The 14,970-nt window shown below is 31.8% G+C and overlaps 2 protein-coding genes across 5 annotated transcripts in view; one reads left to right on the forward strand and one right to left on the reverse strand.

Moving 5' to 3' along the window:
• Window positions 1–14,970, reverse strand: part of Liprin-gamma (liprin protein kazrin) — a 159,014-nt gene that overhangs the window by 76,666 nt on the left and 67,378 nt on the right. The gene's annotated exons all lie outside the window — the stretch shown is intronic.
• Window positions 487–14,964, forward strand: LOC143198638 (uncharacterized). Of its 2 annotated transcripts, none has more exons than XM_076407983.1 (3): window positions 487–688; window positions 11,385–12,025; window positions 14,838–14,964. In XM_076407983.1, the coding sequence occupies exons 1-3, from the start codon at window positions 639–641 to the stop codon at window positions 14,948–14,950; spliced, it is 804 nt and encodes a 267-aa protein (XP_076264098.1). In that variant the 5' UTR covers window positions 487–638; the 3' UTR covers window positions 14,951–14,964. The 2 variants fall into 2 exon arrangements, with proteins under 2 accessions (XP_076264098.1, XP_076264097.1); XM_076407982.1 differs by lacking the exons at window positions 11,385–12,025; window positions 14,838–14,964 and adding exons at window positions 4,346–5,190; window positions 5,283–5,449.

Raw genomic sequence — 14,970 nt, forward strand, 5'->3', positions numbered from 1 at the left:
TGGTTAAAGATAAGATAACTGATAACAGTCAGTTTCAATGGGAAACGCTACAATACGCGGTACAATAAACGAAGTTCTAGAAAGGAATGATATATTCTAAATTATATGTAATAAATTATAATAATACAGTGCCCTAAATAGGTATTATTTGTATTAGGTGCTGCAGAAAATAGTTGACGAATAACAACAATAACACGCACTATTCCTTAATTTCATTAATTTATATTTTAATATACGAAACCAACAAATCGTTACCACCTAATTCGCATTCACTGCACAAAAAAACATCCAGAAAAAAAAACCGTAAACCGTAATCTGAGGTTAGATAACCACAACTATTTTACTTACAGTCTTGTTACTTATGCAAGTCCTGACTAAAATATAGATATTTATAGCAACAATAACGGAACGGATTTTTGCAACTGTCACGCAGGCCGCAAAAGCTGTCATTTCTGCTTCCGTTTCAGTCTAGCACGGATCCTGAGAGTTCGATCGCGATTTCGACGATTACCAGACTTCTCATTCTTCAGTCAACGTGTAGAATTTAGACCAGAAATACCGCAAATCTTGTTCATTTTTTATGGACGTGTGTCACCGAATTTGTGTTTTTATACGCTTTAAATTCGACAGCACTAACAATGTTATTGGATTGGGGAATAGCTATTGTAGTTTTTGTGTTGATAAGAACGTGAGTAGTTTATTTATTGACTAATAATTGTACAAGGTTATGTCTGAAATCGCCTTTATGGCAAAAAATACGTGGTAATTTAGATATATTTAATAATATTTGTTTAATAATATATCTATTAACAGTAATTCGACGTATCAAATCTTATTTTTCTCTCAGTTCCAAAGAATATAATTATATAAATCACGTACTAAACAATGTGGTTTTAAAAGCAATATTCATCGCCAATAAGTATATTGTGATTTAATAATAAATTACAAACCTTATTATTAGATTACTGTGAGATATGAAAAAGTAATCCATGTTAGGTTCTGGTATTATTTTCTAGCTTTTTACAAAAAAAATGGCAAAAGAAAGCGATTTAAATTAAGTTTATTTTTAAAGTTTTACTTTACCAGTAACTTCATTTCGCAGCCTTGTTCTTTTAGCCCAAACTTATATTTATAATAAAAGTAGTTTTGCCATTTTTGTGGTTTTCACAGCATTCAAAACGATAGATAAATATGCTTTTAGAAAGGGCATGATTTTGAGAACCTACCCCACACTGTCTTCACGTATTTATTCAACCTAAAATATGTGGTAGTTAATCAAAAAATTAAGGCTTTGATGGAAGCCAAAGAGCTAGAATTGCGATGTATGACATGTGTGACGTGACGCTTTAATAAATACTTGACAGTTTGTACGACGATTTATAAGAAAATTGTTATAGTTGATATGTTTAGAGGTTTGTTAGAACATTTTAATTATTTTGCGTTGTAAGTATGCATTCAAATTTGTATCTACGATAGACCATATCATCGGTAAAAACATTAAATAAATTGTTTATTGTATCAATGGAGAAAAAAGAGTTATGGCTAAATATTACAAGGCGAGATCCACCAGCTGTATATTCAAAATCAGTGTAATTTCATTCTGTGAAGAACATTTTGGTGTGAGTATTTTATATATTAGCTACCTTTAAGGTGTTTGACGTATCTATAGTAAAACATTAGTTATTGCATTGCAGTATTACAATTTACATACAAATTTAAAAGTTATGAAACTCTAGGGAAGGAAATAAAGACAGATCTAACAGTGAAAGTACAGGTTAAAGTGTATCATGCCTTGACACGATGTAAACTGTCTTTCTTCTTCCCTATTTAATATGGTACAAATTAATATAACATTCTTAATATTCCCTTTTTTGTGATTCAGAGATATATGATCCGCTATTCAAGTATAAATTATTAATACAATGTTATAATCATATAACATTAATGCGTAGATGCCTTCGATGTATTATCATAAAAAAACTATACTATTTAAAATGAGAAATGAGGCAAGGTAATAAAAAGCTAATAATATTTAATATCACAGACTATTTAATGATTTATTATTTATTCAGAATAATGTAGCTCATAATATTCAAAGAGTTAGTGGAAGAGGGCAGAATATTTTTAGCTGTATAAAGAGTAGTATAAAAAACCCGAAATAGTCATATAAAAATATAAGTTATAAATGCATTTTGAAACTATATGATTTGCAGATAATAGAAATGGTGTATCGCATCAAAATGATCTAAGTAAATATTGTGATTAGTTCTTAGTTGAGATCAGTTGATTATGAAATGTTAAAAAGACAGAGGACTATTAAAAAAAAAGAGAGAAAAACTTTGAAATCTCCGGTATGAAAAACATATAAAACTAACTTAAAGTACTATTTGTTCAAGTATATCGTATTTAGTCAAGAGTTATTGTTGTTTATGTTATTACAATAAAGTTGATGTTAGACTTGTATATATTTTCTCAGTACATTTACAGTAAAAAATAATCTAATAAATCTGCAAATATTATAAATTTATATTAATTTTAAATGAAGATACAAGAATTAAGACAGATCTGTTTAAATAGAGTTATATTATATTTTAAATATCAAAACAGGAAGATTGAATAGTCTCCGGTCTGACACGTAGATGGCGCTATTAGAATAAAGTCCATATTTTTTTGTTAGCCCTAACCCTCAAAAGATGCGTGTATAAATTTGACAGCTATCAGGTCATTAGTTTGTGAATTATAGCTTTTTGGGTGAAGCAACTTTTGTTATTGTGAAACAAATGAATAAAAAGGAATTTCGCGTGTTATTAAAATATTTCTTTTTGAAGGGAAAAAATACAGTTGAAGGAAAAACTTGGCTTGATCCCGAGTTTCCAGACACCGCCCCAGGAAAATCAACTATCAAAGATTGGTATGCTAAGTTTAGACGTGGTGAAATGAGCACCGAAGACGGTGAACGCAATGGACGCCCAAAAGAGGTTGTTAACGACGAAAACATTTAAAAAATCGACAAAATAATTTTGAATGACCGTAAATTGAAATTGAATGAAATAGAAGACACTCCATATATATCAACTGAATGTGTATATCAATTTATTCATGAATATTTGGGTATGAGAAAGCTCTGTGTAAAGAGGGTGCCACGCGAACAACGACGAGTTGATGATTCGGAGCAGTGCTTGAAGATGAAGAAGCATAATAAACACGAGATTTGGCATCGATATGTGATAATGGATGAAGCATGGCTCCATCATTTCACTCCGAAGTCCAATCGACAGTCATCCGAGTAAACTGCGCACGATGAACCAAAGCGTGGGGAAACGCAACAGTCGGCTGGCAAGGTTATGGCGTTTGTATTTTGGGATACACATGGAATAATTTTTATTGACTACCTTGAGAAAGGAAGGACAATCAATAACGACTATTACATAGCGTTATTGGACTTATTGAAGGACGAAATCGCCGAAAACGGTCGCATTTGACGTAAAGGAAAATGCTGCTTCAACAAGACAATGCACCGTGTCACAAATCAGTGAAAACGATGGCAAAAATCCATTAATTGGGCTTCGAATTGCTTCTTCATCTACCATATACTCCAGATCTGGCCTCCAGCGATTATTTCCTATTCTCAGATATCAAAAGAATGCTGGCTGGGGGAAAATTTGCGTCGAATGAAGAGGTGATCGCCGAATCTGAGGCCTATTTTGAAGTAAAGGACAAATCGTACTACAAAAAAAGGTATCGAAAAGTTAGAGGGTCGCTATAATCAGTGTATCACCCTTGAAGGGAATTATGTTGAATAAAAAAAACTAATTTTGTCAAAAAAATGTGTTTTACTAGGGTAGGCCGGGGACTTTTCAATTGAACTGTTATGTGTATTCAAACAATATGAATATGAGATAGATATTTTAAAAATTTAATCGTGGACCACCTACAACTAGTTTAGAAATATGTTCAAATATATCATCTAATCATCTATCTAAAATGTTTATAAATCAAATAAGTACAACAAATTGTTCTTTTTAGCTTTGCTATTAAGTTAGTGTTAAAAAAGGATAACATTTTACTATAATAATCTATACCGTGGCCTTTTACCTTTTTTAAATTGATACAGGCATCTCCACGTTGTCTACTGTTAATTTTCGGTATTAAATGTTTTAAAAAATAATTTGTAGCCATAAAAAACTTATTGTCCCATATTACAGATATTTATAGTATATCATATTAAGGTTTAAAAATGTGGATTACCTTTTCACTCATCTTATTAAAAATATTGTTCAATTAATTTTGATTGCCAACAAATCAAAATATGCCTGTTATTCAAAAAACTATTGTCTAATTTCAGATCGTCATGCACCTACGAATGTACTATGAAATCGTTCGAAGTAACTTGCATAAGAATAAAGCCAAGCGAACTGGCTGGTAAGGTATCAGTGATTATGAACAAAACCGACATCACACGCCTGGAAATCAGAAACAGCAGCGTTCCTATTGTAACCACATCAATGCTATCGGAGTTCAATAACTTACAATACCTAGACATTACCGATTCTCTGATGGAGAATATCGAGCCGGACGCTTTTAAAACCAACGTGCATTTAAAAGAAGTGAATCTCGGTGATAATATGCTAAAAGCCTTCAATGGAGACTTGGTTTTATCACAAAACAACAAACTAACAACCTTGGATCTTTCGAACAATCAATTATCCGACTTTAAATGGACCAACATTAGTCACTTTACAAAGTTCAAGGTACTGAACCTGACCAATAATCTACTTAAATCACTACCAGAAGGTATCCTGGAGAAATTAGTAGAAACAGAAGAGTTTTACGTGATAATAGACGGCAACCCCTGGGACTGCAACGACACTACTTGGTCGGATAAACTCGACTCTAAAATGGTGGAAGCATTTTGTCTTAACAATACCTTTAACTACGTTCCCAAACTAAAACGAGACTCCTTTATTCAGTCTGTTGTTAAGAGTGAAATCTATTCAGACAAAACTAATTTATTGAACCGGATCAATCGCCTAGATCCCAAGTACATCAGCTGTAAAAAGTGTGGTTACATGTTCAGTGTATCCCTCTTCGTTTGTGGCTTATGGTTTGGTATCATCATTGGTAACATAGGCACTCTCAAGAAACTCTGCGCTCGGCAGAAGCATTTCAGAAGTGTTTCCGTGCAGTGTGGTAATTTAGAATGAATGCGTGTGTGAGGGTAGCTCTGAGAACAGGAGTAAACCCCGCAAGGACAAAGTAATAATCACCATCGTTTTTTATAGACCACTCTGTTGTCGAAAACTATGTCAAGTCTGGAGTGTATCTGGATGTTATACGCCCCACACCTACCCCTTCAGAACAAGAATGAGCATTTCACTAATTCAGAGCAGCAAGAAATATATAATTTCCGTGATATGTAGAATTTTTAATAAAGTTTATAATAAAACTAGGTAATATTTTTTTACTCCTATTAAGTCTCCTTTTTGCGAACTAGGGTTTGTCTGGACTGGACTTTAACGTGGGCTCTGAACTACGGTCCTCGACATTAAGCCTCCCGACTGATGAGTAAACAACTCGGAGATCATCCCAGAGGACATTCGGTCTTACCGAACCTAGTTACTGGCGTGACTGGGATTATTGTCCTTGTCGAATTTTGCATTCTTGCCTGAGTAGGACCAACCCCAGCAGGATTCGGACACCGACTATAGCAACAGCAAGAGGACCGTTCTGTCGCTTGTACCACTGCGCCAATCAAGCCAGCTCTTTTTAGAATTTAAATCAAGATATATTTAAACAATATACGAATGAATATACGATATGAAAAAAGATAACACATTTAAACTTGATACAATATATATTAATCAGACATCAATTAAACCATGCTGCATCGATCTGAATAAGTCATAATCAGGGGACGATTTCTCTGGTGAGTCTGGAACCTCCCATTCGAACTGCAACAGTGTGCACTTCAAGCATCTAAAGTAATAGTTGCACCCAGTTTTAGCAGGTCGTTGTACATCATATGCACAACAAGATTTTGTGATCATGAATATTCCGCTTCTGCGTCAATGTGGACCCAATCAGGGCTCTCCTGAACAAACACATGGCTTTATACGTTTAGAAATGTCGTAGTAGCCCAACTTTCCATCACAAATTAGAACACATCCCAGAAAACTCTTTTAATGTTACCTAGAAAACGATTTGAAATGAAATTTTTAGTCAATACGTGTGGTAGCCCCTCCTCTCCTTTTGGATCTTTCGCTTCGCATTTTAATACCGGAAAACAGTTTATTCAACAACTGCCAAGATCTTTAAAAGCTATTTTAGAGATAGAACTGTCATTATTTGTCTATTGATATCAAAATCACTTTTAAATCGTGGTTTCAAGTTTTCACACCCATAATATGACGGAGCAGCATCACTATAAGTTTCTAAAAGTATTTTATGGACTTCGGCAGCAGATTACATCAATAAAAAAATAATTGTAAGGAATATTGAAAAAGCACTTTTGAACATTTACCATTAGTATGTGTATAAGCTATGCAATAACTCAGGATTACTAAATGGAAAACTATATATTTACAAATATACTGGAAAATATTAATGAAATAAACTCAACTGTCAGAGAAATCACAAAAGCTGTCATTCCTACTTTCCCCTTTTAACCTAAGATAAATCAATTATTTCTAGAGAAATGTTGTTGCAAGAGATAAATTTTTTATGGAAACATTTTGCATTCCTGTTAAATCACAGAACATTTCTAACAATGTTATTAAAATGGAAAATAGCAATGATCATTTTGATATTAATAAAATCGTAAGTATTTGAAGATATCAATTAATTAATATTTCAGAAATTGCAAATTTTTATTTATTTATTTACATATAAACAATAACGATCATATAACAAAAACAATATAATTTTCTTTACTTTCTGAGTATATTTTGCTAATTCAGTTAAAGTAACCAGTGCCTAAAGATTATATCTATTACTTTCTTGGCATTTTATTTTTAGTTAACTTTGTAAACGTATTTTTCATATCTCATTTAAGTTCATATATTAAATATTGTAGCTTATTCTGATATTTTAATACAATAATATAAACCTAATATAAACGTAAATTAATCTAAAACTGCCTTTATTCTGCGTCTATTCCGGAAAAAAATATTTTCAGTATGTAACCGTAAAAAGTTGTGATATTTTCATTTCAACTATTTTCATTTCAAATTTTTTGGGAGTCAGTTATTTGCATCAAAAGAATCGTAGATTAATGAAAACCGCGATAATTTTTATAATATCATTAATAATTACCTTGTACTGATTTTACTTTTACAATGAGAAGTGTATTTTTTTATTAAATTTAAATGTACACCACATCAGTAAAAGATAAGAAGAAAGTGCTACCTGCCACTGAAGTAATAGCCCATTTGGCCAAGCTACAAGACATGGAACGTGTTAAAGGGAGGAAATATTGGCATCATAAGCAAAATCGGCATCTTCCACTAAAACACGTATCTTGCTAATCCTTCCGTACTGCTTCGAGAGTTGGGACACTATTACAGACATTGTTAATCTGACATCTGTAAACTTTAAATCTGTCAAATGTGACTTTGGCACCAATTCTACATTTTCTCTTCGAGATTGTATTAGAAATGTAGTATTGAAAAGTAGTAACATTTGAGAAATAAGTTCACAGACGCAGATAACAACAACTTGGACGTGTATGTTGTATAAAAAGTGAACGAGTCCCCCACAGACTTCCACTACTTTGAGTGAAAGACGTAGAGAACAGCTTCGAAAAAGATATGGATCAAGATCATAGAATGTGATCTGAAATATAGGACTCGATCAACATTATTCGAGACCAAATTTTTAAATATTCTTAGAAGAGCAAAACTAATGTGGGAATTGATCGGAAAAGATGATAATCTGAAGGATCGATCTCTCGAAAACACGATACGCGTGGTAGGGTGTCTCATTCTAGCGTTTCTCAAGACAAGTTTAACCTCTTAAGCCGTTTGACAGGTATTATGATGTAACAAAATTACTTGTCACTGTCATGCCTTTGTTGAAATATGTGGCGTTATTCTCTTAATTCCCGGTTTACGAGCAGAAGTTGAGTTTAATAATGGACTCCATTGACCTTTTCGTCCAGTTTTGGAATTGAAGTGCTTGATATATCAAATCCTCGTTTGACATTTTAAGGCTGTTTTTCTGCCATCAAAACGACGGGTTTCAATTTATACATCATTTTTTACATGTTACATAATTGTAAATATACTCATTCTTTATCATTTTTAAGTATTTAACTGTCAGGGAGTAATTAAAAATATATGTTACTAAAACCTGTTTTGATAATGTTTTCAACATAAGATCAGAAATGTATTTGATATATAACATTTATTAAAATAATAAATAAGTATACATGATCTTTCTTTACTTTCATATTAAAAAATTATATTGTATTATTATTAATATTAATATGGGATGATAAACGAAGTAATACATGTTCGTATATTAAAACAGATAATACATGAATAAAACAGTTTTGACTTTAGAATGTATATTAAATTCAATTTAAACAGATATATTAAAGGAATGTATCTTCAGTCATTAAACTAACTGTTGATTTTTTAAAATTTGTCTATACGGTAAATAGTTAAAATTATTGGTAAAAAGCTCAAAGAATAAAAATTATTATAGTCGCATATCTTATTACATTAATTGTTAAACACCTTAATATTTATCAATGCTTTAAATGTTTAAAATTTGCTATTAATAATTCATAATTTGTTCTAATTGTCCTATCTATTCCATCTATAAAATGTAAATATAAATCTTATATAGTTAGTTTCATTTTAACTGCTGCATATTTTCAGTACTTCATTTATGTATTCATAAAATATATATTGCAAAAGTAATAAATACGCTAGGCTGATTGTTTATCTAAATTTTTAAATAAAATTACATCGTTCTTTAATAACCTTTGGAATTGCCTCTACTACAATGATATACCACGCCTCCAGAACTTAATTTTCATCAGACATTAAATTAAATCAAAAGCAGATTTCGAAATTCTAAATATCTTACAAACAAAACGTTTGTCGTTGTTGGTTCGCGTTGTGTTGTTAATCTATGTTGGGGTGACATTTTTACATATTTTGGGACATTCTTTCGCATCTGTATTATATACCTTCCGATAAAGCGGACATATTAATGTATTCTCTCTACAAAAAAATGATCATACTATTCTTAGTCGTTTTAGATCTAAACTTTCCATAACTATTTAATGCTTCCAACAATATGTATAAAAATATCCGAAAATAACTGCTTGCAATTAAAGAACTTTGTTTAAAGGTGTTTTAACACATTCACTTTCCATTTTAATACAGTTTCTAATATAAAATTTAGGGATATCTCTTTTAATTCGAAATTTTCAGCTGCCAGTACAACGTTGCTAGAATTTGATTTTAAAATTATGCGTCCATAATTGATTGTACAAGAGAAACGACGGAATAATCTATTGTATAAGAGTTGGAACTAGCAGCGTATCATAGAATAAAGAAATTTAGAAGTGAAAGTTATATGGAAAAATCGGGTCCCACGTTTAAGCTTTTCGGAATCCCCGTTACGCGGCCAAATGTAAATGAAAAATGCAACAGCAATATGTGTGTTTCTCTCTCGTTCGGCTTCGGTATTGTATTGTGTTGTGTTGTTTATTTACGTCAGGTTTTTCGGTATGTATTTTTATATATATTTGACAATTACTTTAAATTATTCCGTGTATTTTAATTTATTAGAGTAATAAAAAGAAAACCTTAAGAGGATCTCTTATGATCTCCTATGTAGGTCCAGGAAAGTTTGTAATCATTTTAAAAGACTATAGACCAAAATGTGGAAAGCGATGGCTGAAACAAAATGTAATTCCTACTAGTAATTTAAATAGTAAGTATTTTGCTAAATAGTAATAATTTATTACATTGAAATAATTAAGCAATATTTATTGAGATTCTTTACATTTACCACAAGACAAGGAAAATATGCCCCCAATGGCAATATTACAATCAAATAAGTTTTTTGAAGCTGATAGATATATAGGAGATTCTTTTACCCCAACAAGGCCCAGAAGTAAGTATATAATAAGAAACTTATGTTTATTATTAGAGAATGGAGGTTCTAACTTGAAATTTATATGTTCATTTACAGCCTGTTCCATCAGCTTCATTTCAGGTTGGACGAAAAACTAATGGCTTTATCCTTATTGAAATACAGTGGCAGAGGATATAAACTGTCATCGAAGATATTCTGCTTGCCTTCTAGAAGAACATTAATGCAGATACTGAATATGGTTCCTTTTTGTTGCTGGAGTAGTAACCTCTAATTTTGGTCGTTAGTTCAGAGACTTGACTGTTTAGACCAAACGGCAGTTGTCATATTTGATAAAATGTACCTCAATTTAAGTAGGTTGTTAATTTAGTTGATTCTAAAAAATAATACAACAAAACCATTAATAGTTATATTATCTTATTTTAATATCTGTTTTAAATATTAGAAAGAAGGTAATATCAGTGGATTAAGTGTTTTGGGTAGTGGAGATATCTCTGTGATTATATCAATGCCTATGTAATATATCAATAAAATATATTTAAATATTTTTTTTTATTTTCCCATTAAAATTAAAAGAATTTTTTTAATTTCCCGCTAAAATTTTTTACTACACATTTTTAAATTTCTCGTTCAAATTTTTAAAATTCCCGCAAGACATTTTTAAATTTCCCGCCGTAACTAACTCATACGGCGCATGCGTAAGCGCCCTCACACGGGGATTCCGAGCGTAACTTAGAACCAATTTTAACATAGGAGATACGCTTCTAAGTTTCTTTATTCTATGCAGCGCATCGACCAAAGCCTAAAATACTTCTTTATATATTTTGTGTCACCGATCTGACGGCTATTCCTTGTTGCTTGATTTGAGCGTATTTCGTTTTATTCAAATTTATTTATTTGTAGCGCACACAGGATAAAAAATTCAGGCCGAAATATTCTTCCTCGATATAAGGTTAAACTTTGCCAAATTTCACTTCTCCAGGCTATTCGCTAAACCGATTAAAATATAAATAATAAAAAAATATAATATTTTTATGCAGCAACCTTAGTTTTCTAGTTATATTTAGTATAATTTCAAAAAAAACAATTAATTTTAAACTATGAGATGAATGAAATGTAATTACTTTAGTAGATTTGAAGTAAAATTTCAACAATTTTATTCTTAATAATACCAGTATAACCTTCGTAGCTAAATGCTTAAATCAGGATATATATATATATATATATATATCGATTGACAAAGTTTTAATTTCTTTATATTGTTTGTAAAATTGCAGGATTAATCCCGATTGCCAGTTTGGCCGAACAAATTTCTCGCTTGCCTGCTCTCGAATCGACTTCGAACAAATGTCCACCAATTTCACCATCGACAACGTCGACAAGTCCCGAGTTGTTAAACTAGTTCTCCGCGGGTCCATTCTTCCCATAGTTTCGCCACGAATCACGAACGGCTTCTCCAACATCGAAACTTTACACATTATCCGTTCTCAGGTCGAGCGATTAACGAGCGGCGCTTTCTGGAACTTACGCCGATTGCTCGAATTGAACTTAACCCGAAATCGATTAAAGACGTTGAATAGACACGCGTTCAATAGAGAGAACCAATTGAGAGTCTTAGATTTGTCCTGGAATTTCATATACGAGCTCGGACGAGATGATTTGAGGTACTTTCCGAAGCTTGTGATGCTGAGTTTGTCGAACAGACGACGTAAAAGAAGTTCGGGCGATCGGCCAGGGTACCTCCGGAAGGGACCGATGGAAAGAACTAGAGGCAATTGTTTGAAATGTATGTTATTGGATCATCCGGAATGGTTCCTGGGTGGAATGTGGATTGGAATCATACTGGGAAACGCGAGGAAGATTGTTAGGCTAATGTTTTTCCCAAAAATAAAAACCGTAGATCAGTACGTTCAATGTGGTAAGTCCAATATTTATATATTTAATTGATTGTTTATTTCTGCTGTTCTATAAACCATGTAATATATATAGCCTCCACTATGGCTGATATGATATATGATAAGCTTTCTACTGCTATTTCTAATAGTTAGGAAAAGTTTACCCTTCATAAGAACACAACGAAAACTTCCTTTTCACATGTCAATTTATTCCTTACTTATTCAAGCTATCGAAATCAACGTGAAATTTCAACATTAGAATAAATTTAATATTATACACAGTCATTAAATTCCTTCTAAATAAAGGAATTACCAAACAAGAGAAATTACCAAAAAGAAACAGATTACCCAGCCAATAGAACAATGTTAATTAACTCACTTCTTGAACAGTACTCGATATCAGTTATTCAATTCACTGATAATATAACTACTTTATTACCGCGTATAAGAGCGCAATTATTTTTTGCGTGAATATCTGTGGGTATCATGAGTGTCGTGTGTTTATAAACACCTTCCAATCAGTTTATTCTATTTAATCCAGTATCTGTCGTGCCCGAGTGATCAATAGATGAGGACCCTGCTTTTTATGGTCCGTTGCTGTTGTGTATGTCCACATCTGATACATCATTGATGTTTATCCGGCAGATGCTAGTTTCTCTTACGCACTCTTCGCCAAACTCATAAGGGACGTTATACCCTCTAGCTAATCTATTTTAGCGTTGAGGAGTGGCTGAGACATATCCCTATGCCATTAAAATACTTTGATATTGCGTTTTTAGTATTAATTTAAAAGTATTAATAATAAGTTGCTGTTTAGTATTAAAATGTAATTGACAACTTTTTGTTACACAGAAATAGTTTGATACATAACCCAAGAGATAGTTAAAATTATCTTAATATCTTCGTAATCTTTAAATCTTAGTAAATGTACACAATGGACAAGTAATGGTCCAGATAACGGATGGTATTGATCCCTAGTAATAAAGGAATAATCGTAATGGTTAACAACAATCTTAGTAAATATCTTCTACTTCTACTAAAAATCTTAGTACACAATGGACAAGTAATCGTCCAGATAATGGATGGTATTAATCAATAGTAATAACGGAATAATCATAATGGTTAACAACAATCTTAGTAAATATACACAATGGACAAGTAATGGTCCAGATAATGGATGGTATTGATCCTTAGTAATAAAGGAATAATCATAATGGTTAACAACAATCTTAGTAAATGTACACAATGGAAAATTAATGGTCCAGATAATGGATAGTATTAATCAATAGTAATAACGGAATAATCAAAATGGTTTACAACAATTTTAGTCCATAGCAGTCAATAATAATGACGAAGAAATATAACAGACAATGAAAAATTACGATAACTGACAGCAGTGATAAATTATTATAGGGTAAAGTATCTAGGTTAGGATATAGCGAAGGTAACGCGCAAGATCCTCTCATCAAGGTTCAGCAAGCTTTTCTGGAATAAAAGCAAAATATCAAATAAATAAATAAATAACACTTTTGCTGTTTTATACTCCCTTTTACAACTCCGACTATGACAAAAGTGCAATGAATAGAAAGAAAAAAGCCAAAGGCCATACACTAGATACGCTGCTGCAAATTATTAATATATCATAACTACCTGCACATTGGTTACTTTGGCCTCATTGGTTAATTTCTGTTAGTTATAATTTAAGTTTTGTAGTTGCAATCAAAAAATTAGTATCTTTAATTTATAGTAAATTAAAAATTATGGAAAAAATACAAATAAATAATAAAATAGAGGAAAATAAAATGGATACATGGATAAATAAATAAATAGAGAATAACAATAATAAAATAAAAAGTAATATATAGAAAATAACAAATTGAGATTAATAAATAGAGAAAACTGGAATAATCTGTGAACTAATTCACCATGTTATGAAACTCTGATGAGAGTGGATGAAAACTTTGATGGTTGGGCAGCCCAAAAGAGAGTCAAATCATCTAAATAAGAAAAAGGCGAGTCACTACCAGTCGCAGAGTCGCTTCTTCATGGACATATCCCTCTTGGGCATATTAAGATATTACATCTGGCAAATACAGCTCACGAAAAAACATCAACAATGTTGAGATTCATTGGTAATATTGGTAATTATTTCTGTAGCTAGATATTCGCAAAGGTAAAAACCTTAATATAGAAAAAAGAAGCGGCAATGCTGTCTATTTCACTTTACATTATCGTTCAAATCTTTTGAAAAAATTTAATCGACCCGAAATATAAAAGGTCCAAAATATCGAATTACCAGATGGTATGGTAAGTACAATAGATATTGGGAAGGATGTATGGTTTATATTATATTAATATTCATAAGTATTTACAATCTTACTACAAAGAAAACATAAAACCATATATGTTCTATGAATCTATGTATGAATTCCCATAATAAGCATAAATTGGGCACATTATTTTCAAGGTCGCGATTAAGACGGCAAAGCCAAAACGTTAAATATCCGTCCAATAAAACTAGTAGGTCCGAAAATGGTATTTCAAAGAACACGACTGAAAGAGTCGATAGTCGTTTTCAATCGATCCCAAGTTTCATCCAACCCAAGTTTAAAAAAATATACCAAAAAAATATAAAGAAATAAAACTCGCTTTTATACTTACAAGTTCCAGTTTATAACTTTGTGCTGGAAGCGAACTTACTAAAGCGATCTCGTACAGGTCACTATATAATTTGCCAAATAAGATATCAGATTGTTGAATGCAAGGAGAATCAAAATAAACGTTTTAACGACATTTCATTAGTACTAAACGCTCTTCCCTTCATTTTTATTTCAGAAGATCCTGTGCACAACACCCAGTTGATGAGCGGCCGTCACATGGAGCTATTCCCATCTAAACACCGTATATTTATCGAGAAAAACATGAAACCCGTAAAAATTGACGAATAAAAAGCTTTCCGCAGGCCTGA

The sequence above is a fragment of the Rhynchophorus ferrugineus genome, unplaced genomic scaffold (genome assembly GCF_030347505.1).
Source record: "Rhynchophorus ferrugineus isolate W39M unplaced genomic scaffold, kcgeb_rfMv2 rfM6, whole genome shotgun sequence".
NCBI classification, from domain to species: Eukaryota; Metazoa; Arthropoda; class Insecta; order Coleoptera; family Curculionidae; genus Rhynchophorus; species Rhynchophorus ferrugineus.

Excerpts from the sequence above, each read along its gene's own strand:
- LOC143198638 (XM_076407982.1), top strand. The coding sequence starts at position 639 with ATGTTATTGGATTGGGGAATAGCTATTGTAGTTTTTGTGTTGATAAGA. Across the intron at positions 689-4,345 it reads GTTTTTGTGTTGATAAGAAC|ATCGTCATGCACCTACGAAT; the intron begins GTGAGTAGTTTA and ends GTCTAATTTCAG. Across the intron at positions 5,191-5,282 it reads AAGTGTTTCCGTGCAGTGTG|ACCACTCTGTTGTCGAAAAC; the intron begins GTAATTTAGAAT and ends CGTTTTTTATAG.